At 41.8% G+C, this 14185-nt stretch overlaps 1 protein-coding gene across 1 annotated transcript in view; it reads right to left on the reverse strand.

The window, feature by feature from the left end:
• The window catches only part of LOC147734708 (solute carrier family 23 member 1-like), a 218669-nt gene that overhangs the window by 133437 nt on the left and 71047 nt on the right, over positions 1-14185 (reverse strand). Inside the window, exon 4 of the mRNA XM_086953612.1 lies at positions 12343-12502. Within this exon, the coding sequence (XP_086809738.1) occupies positions 12343-12502 (160 nt within the window). The remainder of the gene's footprint in view (positions 1-12342; positions 12503-14185) is intronic.

The raw sequence follows: 14185 nt of genomic DNA on the forward strand, positions 1-14185 counted from the left end.
CGGTTTGGTTTGACCCCTGCCTAAAAAAGCTCCTTGTTGCTGCTGTTGGAATCCTTGATTTTGTTGGAATCCTCCTCTCCTGTTGTTGTTTCTCCTTGGTGTGGGATCGTCACCTTCACTCCCACTTCCAGAAAGGAAAAACTCGTTTTGACCCCCAACCATGGGAGATGTCAACAAGACGACACAATTACAAAAATTAGTCCTGTCACCAATATTCAACCTGTCAAACAAAACCTTGACATGTGAAGAAGAGAGGATTCTAACAAAAGGCTTAACATTTGTCCCAACTAAACATACAGATTTCGTGAAACTCAAGACCGAGGTAATTGAATTCTGTAGAAAGATAAGACTCAAAACATACTTCACAGAACAGCCCTACCAACCTAGGCTCGAAATAACAGGACTACGGAACAAATCATCATTCTGCCCACCAACAAGTAAAATACCAAAGGAAGTAGTGACCTTTGAACGGACTATTCTATCAGCAGTCATGGAAATGGAGAAAAAGAATAAACACATTAAATTCAATTTATCAAAAGCAGAGTCACAGGCCTTAAACAACTTAAAAACAGACACCTCAGTTATTATAAAGCAGGCCGACAAAGGTGGTTCTATTGTCATTTGGGACAAAGAATTGCATATGAAGGAAGTCAAAAGACAACTAAATGAAGAAACAAAAACAAAGACAACTAAATGAAGAAGGTCAATAAAGATCCTACTCTGGAATTGAAAAACGAATTACATAAAATCATCGATGACGGCTTCGAACAAGGTTTTTTAGGCAAAAAAGAGTACGAGTATTTAAAAATAAAACATCCCAGGACACCCTTATTTTACGTATTGCCTAAAATACATAAAAATGAAAAAACACCCCCAGGACGCCGAATAGTATCCGGTTGTGAATCCTTATTGGAGCCTATCTCCAAGTTTGTAGATTTCTATCTCAAACCATTCCTATCGGAAGTCAAATCCCACATCCAAGATACCACGGACTTCATCAACAAGCTCATGACAATCAAGTTTGATAAAAATTCCCAGCTAATGGTTACAATGGACATAACTTCACTTTATACTCAAATCCCACCAGATGAAGGCATTTATGTCCTTGAAGCATTTTTAGAGGAAAGACCAAGACCACACCCAATACCAACCGAATTCATTTTAAAACTTGCAGAATTCGCGTTGAAAAAGAATTATTTCAACTTTGATTGAGAATTCTACTTCCAAGTCGGTGGCGTGGCAATGGGATGCCCATTTGCCCCTGAATTAGCTGTTTTATTTATGGCAAAATATGAGGAGGCATTCGTCTATAACAATAATCCCTACGTACAATGGATATCCCATTAGTATCGTTATATAGACAACATTTTTTTCATCTGGTCTGGATCAAAAGAGGAACTCCAAAGATTCCATGATTGGATCAACAATAGGGTACCAACAATTAAATTCAGCACGGAACATTCGACGGAAAAAATGCCGTTTCTTGACGTAGAAGTGTACCCCTGTGAAGGTGAGTTGATAACAACACTCCATAAAAAATCTATTGATCGCAACAGGGCGCTCCATTTCCATAGCAATCATCCACGTAGCCTAAAAGACAACCTCCCATATGGGCAATATCTACGGATAAGACGAAATTGCCAATGCAAGGAGGAATACTGGAAACATGCAAACAATCTTAAAGCTAATTTACTCATACGTGGTTACCTGAAAAAACTACTAAGGAAGTCAGCAAAAAGAGCATGGTGGACTCCACGTGATACCCTCTTGGAAAGAAGAGCAAAAAAAGAAACAGACAGGTTAGTCTTTGTATCCACGTTTTGTCCCAACTCAAATGCTTTGAAAAAAGTAGTAAAACAAAACTGGCATCTGCTACGCAATTCGGATCAAACCTTCAAAAAATAACCCCTTTTTGCCTTCAAAAAGAATCACAGTGTCGCCAACCAATTGATCAGAGCTGCTTTGCCCAAAAAGATAAACCCAGATTTACGGACTTTGTTAAACTTACCACCAATCCAGGCACACAACAAATGTGGGACATGCACATGTTGTGATACCACGGTAGAAGGAACAGTTTTCACATACAATCAAATTAGTTGGAAACATGACAAATTTTCCAACTGCAAATCGCGTTATGTGGTATACGGAATTTTATGCCCCTGCAACCTGGCATATATTGGAAAAACAAACCAAGAAGTCCGCCTCCGAATACAGCAACACAAATCAAGAATTCGGAATAATGTGGCCACAGCACCTCTAGTTAATCATTGGAATGAAAAACAACACAAAGACACGGATTTAATCTGGACAGTCATTGCAAAGGTTGAAAATGATGCCAGAGGTGGAAACTTAGACGCGAAATTAACAAAAATGGAAGCGATGTTAATTGTCAAATTCAATACAGCATTTTCCAGATTAAATGAAATGTCAGAAATGTTCAAACTCTGAATTTACATCATTGAACATAATAAAGGATACTTGGTCCTTCCTCTGATCATTTCTGTCGCACATCTAATTTAAGGGAACGCACACACTGATACTAGGTGGTCCTCCCCTGGCCAATGCAAATAAGCTGAACGATACCGTACAACGATTGTGACCTGCTCGTTGTATACATCATTGGTTTTGCGAGCCACAAACTGTTGTCTCATCAAGCATGCACACCACCAATTACTGCAGATTAAATCAAGTCTTTTCCATCGAACCCCCGTCATTACACAACTATAAAGAGCATTAAAATACGTCTGTCATCACATGACGCCGCATCAAACATGGATACACCACAACTCCCACAATCCACCATATATTAAAGTGAGCATTTTTTAACGAGCCCCGAAAATTCTCTGCATATAGGTGCCAAAAATCCAGAGCGCTGCCCTAAAATACTCCGGAGATACGATGTCCAACTTAATTGTCAAATAAATGGTGATTCTATCGAGCGAATTCACTCATCGGGGAGCATTCAAAGTTAAGATATTTAAAGCGTGGAATATTATGTTGCTACTACGACTCCCAGGATCCTCGCGGACCCGGAAGTATTGCACAGCGAGGCCGCCCGGCAGAGGCAACGAAATTCTGCTCCGCGCTGACGCGACTGACTTGAGGTAAGAATCGCTACACCGCAAACTTTAGCACACACTGGGAAATCTAACGACGGAGACATCGCGGTTCCAGCTTTGACAGTACTTTCCCATCTATTTTTCAGAAATACCGGCGCTGATTGTTAACCCGGACACATAGATTGATTCTCCGTTTCCAAGGTGAGACACACCCGCCCAGCTCACTTGTTTGCTCACGCTCCACCACCGCCGCGTAAGCTTACCGGCTCCCCTTTTTCTCAACAGATTGACAGCACCCACCAGGCGGACTCGACAAATAGTCGTGGATTTAGACTCTCTTTAACCATGTAAGCATAATTGAGAGGTGTTTGCCTGCATGTGTTTTGAAAAATAGACATGGTTTAGTAGGTAATGGTGTGATATGTTTCTTATGATAGATGGTTGATTTCCTGGACAAGCCCACAGTCTTTTCTGGTTTCCGATTCACTGAGAGGTAAGAGGCTTTAGCTGGTAGTAGAAAAAGGCAGTGTAGCAGTATAGTTGAATAGCACACCAATACGTTTCTCCCCTTTCTCTTTTACAGACCTCAGTCCTGATGAGAACTCATCACTTTTTGAGTTCGAAACGCGTAGACTTTATAAACCTAAACTGAAAAATCAAAACTGAAAAAATTGACAAACGGTTCTGACAAAATACGAATGTTTTTGGCTTTATTGTAATCTAAGTGATTACATTGTTGAAATAATTCATATTGTTTCTTGTTGATGTGTTTGTATATATAGTGTAAATAGTGTGGTGTGAAAGTTGTATGACTGATAGTGTGTGATCCGTCCAAAGTGTTCTAATCTCTTTATTTGTAAAAAATTGTTCATTTTGAATATATGCCATTTTGTTGTTTATGTTGTACATAAGGTCTTAAATAATGAACTTAAAAAATCTGATGTCTTTGAGATAAAAATGAATAAATAAATCCAATTTGAAATTAAATAAATACACGACACCCTGTGGTCAATATAAACATTTGTTTCAACTCTGATGTTTAGCCAAAAATAAGGCAGTCAAGTTATTGGCAGCACGTGCATCTTCTGTTGTTTGGTATTAGCTTGTGGCAAGCGGTGCTGTTGGGAGCCCAAACCCAGTAGTTTTTGTTTAAGGTGTAATTATGTGGCACTGAGTGGTATTTGGAGTGTATGTTGCATTGAGTGCAGTTTAATTATGTGGCGTGTAATAAGTATGGGCGGAAAATCCGTTCCGCTTGCGGATTTTGCGGATTTTTGGTAAATTCGCAATCCGCGAGATTCGTGAATTTCCCGCAAAATCCGCAAATCCGCGAGCAGCGGATTTTATGGCTTGCTCGCACTGTTCGCGTGAGTTCGCGGCTTCCCAGTTCAACTTCGCGCACCGCGAATAAGCGCTAAATTGCAGAAATACGATCTTAGCAAAACTGAAACTACTTACCAGGTTCAAAAGTTCAAGCTCATCATTAGTAGCCATTTCCTGTAGTGCTTCCTGAGGGGCCCCTCCAGAGTTCAGTTGCCTACTTGCAACTATTATGTGACCCTCAGAATAGTTACACATATGCCACAAAGGTTCTGAATTACAGCTAAGGGAGACAAGCAGGAGCCAGGCTGGAAGTTCAAATCCAGTGACACATTAATCAGCCCCTAATTCATTATTGTCAGTTGGGGCAGGGCAGGTGTTGTAACTAATTTTGCAACAATGAAAGCACTTAGCAAGTGCAAAAGATCACTAATCAGGAAGCACTAAGGAAGCAGGTGCCAGCTAAAAAAATATTCTGTGACACATTAATCAGCCCCAAATTAATTCAGGTCACTTGAGGCAGGGAAGGTGTGCTTTGCTTTGCCACAATAATGTACACTGGACAACCAGAGGGTGCTGTGATGAAACAGAGGGTGGCATGTGTGGGCCAGAGGGTGGCATGAGTAGTCAGAGAGTGGCAGTGGTGACAGAGAGTGGCAGTGATGAAGAAGAGTGTCCCAAACAGGCTGGACACGTAGAAACAACAAGTTCGCAAAACTTGCGACCCGACAGGTAAGTTCGCGTTTGCAAAATTGTACAAAACCCTCGCGAACTGGCAGAAACTCGCGCGAACACACAAAAAAAAATCTGCAAATTCGCGAGAATTCGCGGATTTTGCGGATTGCGAGTTCGCAAATCCGCAAAATTCGCGAACGCGAGATTCGCAAAATTCACCCATGCTTAGCGTGTAATTATGTGGCACTGAGTGGTATTTGGAGTGGATGTTGCATTGAGTGCAGTGTAATTATGTGGTGTGTATTTATGTGGCACTGATTGGTATTTGGAGTGGATGTTGCATTGAGTGCAATGTAATTATGTGGCACGTAACTATGTGTCACTGAGTGATATTTGGAGTGTATGTTGCTTGAGTGCAGTGTAATTATGTAGCATATAATTATGTGGCACTAATTGGTATTGTGTGGACTGTATGTTGTATTAGGTAGAGTATATTGTGAGGAATGTAATTAAGTGGCACTGAGTGGTATTGTTTGGAGCGCATGTTGAATTGAGTGCAGTGTAATTATGTAGCATATAATAATGTGGCACTGAGTGGTATTGTGTGGAGTGTGTGTTGCATTCTGTAGAGTGTAATTATGTGGTGTGTAATTATGTGGCACTGAGTGGTATTTGGAGTGGATGTTGTATGGGTGCAGTGTAAATATCTGGTGTGTAATTATGTGGCATTGAGTGGTATTTGGAGTGTATGTTGCATTGAGTGCAGTGTAATTATGTGGCACTGAGTGGTATGTGGAGTGGATGTTGCATTGAGTGCAGTGTGATTATGTGGCATGTAACTATATGGCACTGAGTGGTATTTGGAGTGTATATTGCATTGAGAGCAGTGTAATTATGTGACGTGTAACTATGTGGCACTAAGTGGTATATGGCGTGTATGTTGCATTGAGTGCAGTGCAAATATGTCGCGTGTAATTATGTGGCACTGAGTGGTATTAGGAGTGTATGTCGCATTGAGTGCAGTGTAATTATGTGCGTGTAATTATGTGGCACTGAGTGGTATTTGGAGTGTATGTTGCGTTGAGCGCAGTGTAATTATGTAGCATATTAATATGTGGCACTGAGTGGTATTGTGTGGAGTGTGTGTTGCATTCAGTAGAGTGTAATTATGTGGCGTGTAGTTATGTGGCACTGAGTGGAATTTTGAGTGTATGTTGCATTGAGTTCAGTGTAATTATGTGATGTGTAATTCTGTGGCACTGAGTGGTATTTGGAGTGTATGTTGCATTTAGTGCAGTGTAATTATGTAGCATATAATTATGTGGCACTGAGTGGTATTGTGTGGAGTGTATGTTGTATTCAGTAGAGTGTAATTGTGTGGCGTGTAATTATGTGGCACCGAGTGGTATTGTTTGAAGTGTATGTTGCATTGAGTGCAGTGTAATTATGTAGCACATAATTATATGGCACTGAGTGGAATTGTATGGAGTGTGTGTTGCATTCAGTATAGTGTAATTATGTGGCGTGTAAATATGTGGCACTGAGTTGTATTTGGAGTGTATGTTGCATTAAGTTCAGTGTAATTATGTGGTGTGTAATTATGTGGCACTGAGTGGTATTGTGTTGAGTGTATGTGGTATTCAGTAGAGTGTAATTGTGTGGCGTGTAATTATGTGGCACCGAGTGGTATTGTTTGAAGTGTATGTTGCATTGAGTGCAGTGTAATTATGTAGCACATAATTATGTGGCACTGAGTGGAATTGTATGGAGTGTGTGTTGCATTCAGTATAGTGTAATTATGTGGCGTGTAAATATGTGGCACTGAGTTGTATTTGGAGTGCATGTTGCATTAAGTGCAGTGTAATTATGTAGAATATAATTATGTGGCACTGAGTGGTATTGTGTGGAGTGTATGTTGTGTTCAGTAGAATGTAATTGTGTGGTGTGTAATTATGTGGCACTGAGTGGTATTTGTAGTGTATGTTGCATTGAGTGGAGTGTAATTATGTGGCATGTGATTATGTGGCACTGAGTGGTATTTGGAGTGTATGTTGCATTGTGGGCTGTGAAATTATGTGGTGTGTAACGTTGTGGCACTGAGTGGGATTTGGAGTGTGTGTTGCATTGAGTGCAGTGTAATTATGTGGCGTGTAATTATGTGGCACTGAGTGGTATTTGGAGGGTATGTTGCATTGAGTGCAGTGTAATTATATGGCGTGTAATTATGTGGCACTGACTGGTATTCGGAGTGTATGTTGCATTGAGTGCAGTATAATTATGTGGTATGTAATTATGTGGCACTGAGTGTTATTTGGAGTGCATAATGCATTGAGTGCAGTGTAATTATGTGGCATGTTACTATGTGCCACTGAGTGGTATTTGGAGTGTATGTTGCTTGAGTGCAGTGTAATTATGTAGCATATAATTATGTGGCACTAATTGGTATTGTGTGGAGTGTATGTTGTATTAGGTAGAGTGTAATTGTGTGGCATGTAATTAAGTGGCACTGTGTGGTTTTGTTTGGAGTGTATGTTGCATTGAGTGCAGTGTAATTATGTAGCATATAATTATGTGGCACTTAGTGGTATTGTGTGGAGTGTATGTTGTATTAAGTAGAGTGTTATTGTGTGGCATGTAATTAAGTGGCACTGAGTGGTATTGTTTGGAGTGTATGTTGCATTGAGTGCAGTGTAATTATGTAGCATATAATTATGTGTTACTGAGTGGTATTGTGTGTAGTGTTTGTTGCATTCAGTAGAGTGTAATTATGTGGCGTGTAATTATGTGGCACTGAGTGGTATTTGGAGTGGATGTTGTATGGGTGCAGTGTACATTTCTGGCGTGAAATTACGAAGCACTGAGTGGTATTTGGAGTGTATGTTGCGTTGAGTGCAGATTTATTATGTGGCATGTAATTATCTGGCACTGAGTGGTATTTGGAGTGTATGTTGCATTGAGTGCTGTGTAATTATGTGGCATGTAACTATAGGGCACTTAGTGGGATTTGGAGTATATGTTGCATTAACTGCAGTGTAATTATGTGGTGTGTAACTATTTGGCACTGAGTGGCATTTGGAGTGTATGTTGCATTGAGTGCAGTGCAAGTTTGTGGTGTGTAATTATGTGGCACTGAGTGGTATTTGGAGTGTATGTTGCTTTGATTGCAGTGTATTTATGTGGCGTGTAATTATGTGGCGCTGAGTGGTATTTGGAGTGTATGTTGCATTGAGTGCAGTGTAATTATGTGGAGTGTAATTATGTGGCACTAAGTGGTATTTGGAGTGTATGTTGCATTGAGCGCAGTTTAATTATGTAGCATATAATTATGTGGCACTGAGTGGTATTGTGTGGAGTGTGTGTTGCATTCAGTAGAGTGTAATTATGTGGCATGTAATTATGTGGCACTGAGTGGTATTTGGAGAGTATGTTGCATTGAGTGTACTGTAATTATGTTACGTGTAATTATATGGAACTGAGTGGTATTTGCAGAGTATGTTACCTTGAGTGCAGTGTAATTATGTGGCATGTAACTATGTTGCATTGAGTGGTATTTGGAGTGTATGTTGCATTGACTGCAGTCTAATTATGTAGCGTGTAACTGTGTGGCACTGAGTGGTATTTGAAGTGTATGTTGCATTGAGTGCAGTGTAATAATGTGGCATGTAATTATGTGGCACTGAGTGGTATTTGGAGTGTAAATTGCATTGAGTGCAGTGTAATTATGTGGTGTGTAATTATGTGGCACTGAGTGGTATTTCGAGTGTATGTTGCGTTGAGTGCAGTGTAATTATGTAGCATATAAATATGTGGCACTGAGTGGTATTGTCTGGAGTGTATGTTGTATTCAGTAGAGTGTAATTGTGTGGCGTGTAATTATGTGGCACTGAGTGGTATTGTGTGGAGTGAGTGTGGCATTCAGTAGAGTTTAATTATGTGGCGTGTAATTATGTGGCACTGAGTGGTATTTGGAGTGTATGTTGCATTGAGTGCAGTGTAATTATGTGGCATGTAATTATGTGACACTGAGTGGTATTTAGAGTGTGTGTTGCATTGAGTGCATTGTAATTATGTGCTGTGTAATTATGTGGCACTGAGTGGTATTTGGAGTGTATGCTGCATTGAGTGCAGTGTAATTTTTAGCGTGTAATTATGTGGCACTGAGTGGTATTCAGAGTGTATATTGCATTGAGCACAGTGTAATCATGTAGCATATAATTATGTGGCACTGAGTGGTATTGTGTGGAGTGTATGTTGCATTCAGTAGAGTGTAATTGTGTGGCGTGTAATTATGTGGCACTAAGTGGTATTGTTTGGAGTGTATGTTGCATTGAGTGCAGTGTAATTATGTAGCATAAAATTATTTAGCACTGAGTGGTATTGTGTGGAGTGTGTGTTGCATTCAGTAGAGTGTAATTATGTGGCGTGTAATTATGTGGCACTGAGCGGTATTTGGAGTGTATGTTGCATTGAGTGCAGTGTAATTATGTGGCATGTAACTATGTGGCAATGAGTGGTATTTGGAGTGTATGTTGCATTGATTGCAGTGTAAGCAATAGTTTACTTTCTTTCATCTGTTTGTCTCCCGAAGAAGGCAGGCTTCCTCTTTGCACCCGGTTCTGGCCACATCCTGGCTCAAGGGTTTTAAGTACCTTGAACTCATAAAGGCAACTGCAACAAAAATAGCACATTCAGTCTTCACTCAAAAGTAAAATGTCACAAACTACCTTTTAGAGATGACGAAATAAAAGTGTAAACGCTACTTTCCTCTCTGTAAAGGCTGTTACCAGTTTGTCCAGCGACGTGTTAACACTCAATCTATGACAACAATGAGCAACTGCCCAAGTCCATATTACACATGTTGTCGAAGGTCTCTGTCAAAGTAAAGTCACCCAAAGGTTAATGTTGGCACCACTTTATCCAAAGTAGGGATATAACAAGGTGGCGCGGCAGCAGGTACGCACCTCGCAGCAGGAGTAGGGGAGAGAGTAGGGGGCCTGCGTGATTCACTCGCGGAAGGGAGGGAGCGGCTGGCGTGGCGATAATTTCTGCCATATGCCAGCCGCTGGCTCCCGCGAGGAAATTGCCAAACATGCGCGAGTTGCAATAGAAAACAATGCAACGCGTGCATGTTTTTGGGGAGAAAAGCTCATCGACGACAGGAGGTCCTATTCTATGCAACGCATGCGCGCTGCGTAGGCGAGACCTAAAAACAACATTTGAAACGATATTCTTACCTTCCATATTTCTTTCGATTATATTTTTACAACACCATATTTATGTTACACAATATTTTTCTATTGTATATTAAGTCAAAACACTATGGACCAGATTCTGATGCGGTTAGGAAAGCATTCCCACCTAGGGCCTGATTCTGATGCGGTTAGGAAGGCCTCCTAATGGAATATGCTTCTTCCAAATCGGATCGGGAACGTGTCTTCCCGACCCAGGGCCCAAGTATGATGCGATTAGGAACATATGCCCCCATTGAAGTCAATGGGAGTCCAACTAAATCGTATCTGGAAGCATCCGGATGCATTGTAGTCCGGCTGTCGGACTCTCCCGATCCGAGTGGGTCGGAAACCATTTCCAAACCGATTTGGTCGGGAAGCTTTCCAACCCGCATCAGAATCAGGCCCCAAGTAGCGTTATTGCTACGGATGTCTGAGCCCTCAGTCTTTAAAACTAGTGGAACCTGGTTGCATCTATCAATCCACACACTCATCGACTTGCCCAACCATTTGTCCATGCAATCACTTATTCAACTATTTTCACATGAATTCATTTTAAATGCATACTACCACTAATCTATCCATGCAATCACTCATCTATCCATTCATAGATGCATTCTCACATTCACCAATCTTTATCCCCATAATTGCCAATTAATAAATAATCCCTTTCACTTATAGAACAACCACACCTATTACTTTTGCCAGTTCATATTGTAATTGCTTGCAAGGGTTTTCTTAATTTTCTCATAAATTCTTTGCTAATGTTTCCTGTTTCTAACTTATTTCTGTTTAATATGTATTTAAATTAATATCTGATTTACCCTCAAGACGACTGAGGTACTATTATACATTTTTAAACAATCTGTACAATAAGCAGTGCCAGCTTCCCAGGCCACCTTTGACACAGTAACTAACAACGGAGCATTTGGCTGAGTGAAAATTGGACTAAAACTGAGTGCTTGTGTTTTAGGTGTTTGATATCAATGGCATAGAGGTTGCTGATGTCATGGCCGAACTTTAAGAAATATGGTGCAAATACAGCTTTAGATGGATCAGCTGGGTGTACATGTGTAAACACTCTATCTATATGTCTAAACCTAAGCTACAGTGTCCGTCCAATATCGCGCTAGCTCAGAACCATATCTTGAGACTTAAAGGGTGGATGTAGACGTTCTCTAATCCCTTTCTTAAGAAAATGTTAGAAAGGGATAAGTGTGGAAGTTTAGCAGAGATCACTTTTAGCATGAGCTGAGCCATTTTGTTTTTGGGCAGCCATTTTGGTTGACCATGTGCTCGCCATGTGTTTTTTCCGTCTTCGCTGTTGCCTACCCTTGTGCTTTACTAGAATGACTGTCTATACTTAGCTCCTGTAAGACTGAGCATGCTCAGAAAAGTCTGTAGCTGCTCATGCACCTGTCTTAGTCTGTAAACGTCAGACTGTTCTAACATATCAGCAACTTCATTACTCCTCCTACTTTGTTGACTGAGCATTTTCTGTATGTCTATATATGTGAATAGCTAGTCTTGTGTGTACTTGTACCGCTTCCTTTTGAGCTCTTGAGTGGGTATAAAAGACCCACAGTTTCTGTACTCCTTGTGCTACCTCATACCCTGCCTGATGGTTTTGTATAGAAGTAGTTCCACTCATGAGGTTTAATAAATTGTTTTTTTTCTTATTCCAGCTTCCATGCCAATCTCTATTTGTTGGTCTGAGGACTAGTGCGCAAAGAAGGGCGAACCCCTAGCACCAGTAGGCCTTGGTGAGGTCTACTTCTACAAAAGCAATCACTGACATTAACAATGAGCTTTAATGTAACTGGGTACTGTAGCTGTGTATATTTGATTTCTGCTTGTGCCCCTTCTCAGATAATGCTGAAATAGTGTACTTAGTCTTAGGGAGTGTGGAATTTTTAACTCTGCATATGAAGCTTGATCATTTGGGAGGTGGTCTTTCAGGGAATCCTATTGTACAGTATTGACAACATCCTTAAAAACCCGAATTCATTTCAAAGGCTCACTAAAATCAATAAAGACAAAAAAATCATGACACATATTACCTCTCGTATTCTTGACTGCCACTCTTCAACAAACTCTGGTGATGAGGCGTTTACAAGGCTAGCATTTTTTGTCCATTCCGGGCATTGCCACTTCGGGAGGGAGAGCATGGCAAGGGTGGGAGTCAAGAAGGCAAAGGTGCCACCTTGGAGAATAGGGAGTCTGAAAAACATTAAGGCGAATAGTTATGGACCAGGGCCAGCTGCAGTAGTAGGTGAATGAATGTTGGTAACAAAGCAATTCCTTGTCAGGAATCACCAAATGCTGGACAGATCATTACAATCAATCAGTCTTCACTCTTGGCCCCATTAGGATGGTGGGCGGACTTCAGTCCGCCCGCCATCCTAGCGGTGCTGGGACAAGCCGCCAGGGGTGCGTCAGTTCCGCACCGCCAATTAGGATGCGAATGCCTCCCTGAAGGTCCCATCCTGCATCTTTGACGTTGCGGCAGGTGCTGCTGTAAGCAGCACTCGCAGCAATGTCAAAGAGACATGTTGTGCATTGCCATGCACAATGTGACAGGCATTGCGTGGTGCCTGCTACCTTGAGCATGGCAATGTAGGGGAGTAACATCGGTACCCCCCAAGTGCAGCCCCCCATCGCGCGGGGCCCGCAATGGGCCCCCAAAGCATTTACCACCAGCCTTTCCATTATGGCATCGCCGCCACGGAAAGGCCTTTGTGTAAACCCATGCTAATATGGATGGCGGTGCCTGGTAGGCACCGCCACCATATTCGTGCCTCAGTCCGCCCGGCCGGCAATCGTAACGATTGCCAACCGTCGGAAAAGCGGCAGACGCATTTTGCGTCTACCGAGAAACCCCCTCCATTGTAATATGGAGAGGGGTTTCAATCATTACAATGTCGTGCTGGTGGCCACCGCCAGCTCGGCGGTGGGGAACGTCATGACATCCTAATAAGCCCCTAAATGTTTTTTCCCAATGTATGTTTTTAACAGTTTTTATTGGCATTTCTGATATATTTGCTCAATACAAAACGAAATCATGTGTATTATATCATATTTCACTGACTAAAATGCCAAAAGGACTTCAAATATATACCGCAATTAACACCTTTTAGTCTAAAGACATACATATTAGTATGCCTGTCTTTCCATGGCGGATACTCCGCCATGGAAAGGCATGCGGAAATGGGCATTGGGGTCCCGTTGTGAGGCCCCAGAAGGGGTGGGGTTGATTGCACTAGGGGTACCTATGGTACCCCCAACATTGACATGGACAAGGTGGCAGGCACCACGCAGTGCCTGTCACGTTGTGCATGCCAATGCACAACATGCATATATTGCATTGTGGCGGGTGCTGCTTACAGCACTGCCCGCCACAATGTAATGTATGCGGGATGCCACCACCACGTGGCAGTGGCATCTCAATTGCCATTGCGGGACCACCGCACCTCTTGCGGGCTGTCCCATTTGCCGTTGCGGTGGCATCGTAATGATGCCCTTGGTGTGGGATCCTTTTTGTGTTGTGTCTTTACTTTGTAGGAAACACAGGTAAATGGATGGAGTGCTGACACTTTTCAGAAACTCTACCCCAGTCACAGATCTGGCTTGAACCCATCATTGTTCTCGGCACCCGAGTTCAGACCCAACTATATGCAATTCAGTCTTGATCCTATTCCTCATGCGGAAAGTCTAGCTCGAACTGCCCTGTCATGTCTTTCTTGTACTGGAAACAAGCATTCTGGGAAAAGTTTTGGGGTAATACCCCTCATCAGCCAGGCTAGGTTGAATCCAGTGGCAAAGTGAGCAAAGGACCCATATTTGGGCATTCCCTGCCAACTTAAAGCAAACAAAGCAAACACACATTTTTACTCTGATACTGTT

This window comes from Lissotriton vulgaris, chromosome 1_2 (assembly GCF_964263255.1).
Source record: "Lissotriton vulgaris chromosome 1_2, aLisVul1.2, whole genome shotgun sequence".
Classification (NCBI taxonomy): Eukaryota; Metazoa; Chordata; class Amphibia; order Caudata; family Salamandridae; genus Lissotriton; species Lissotriton vulgaris.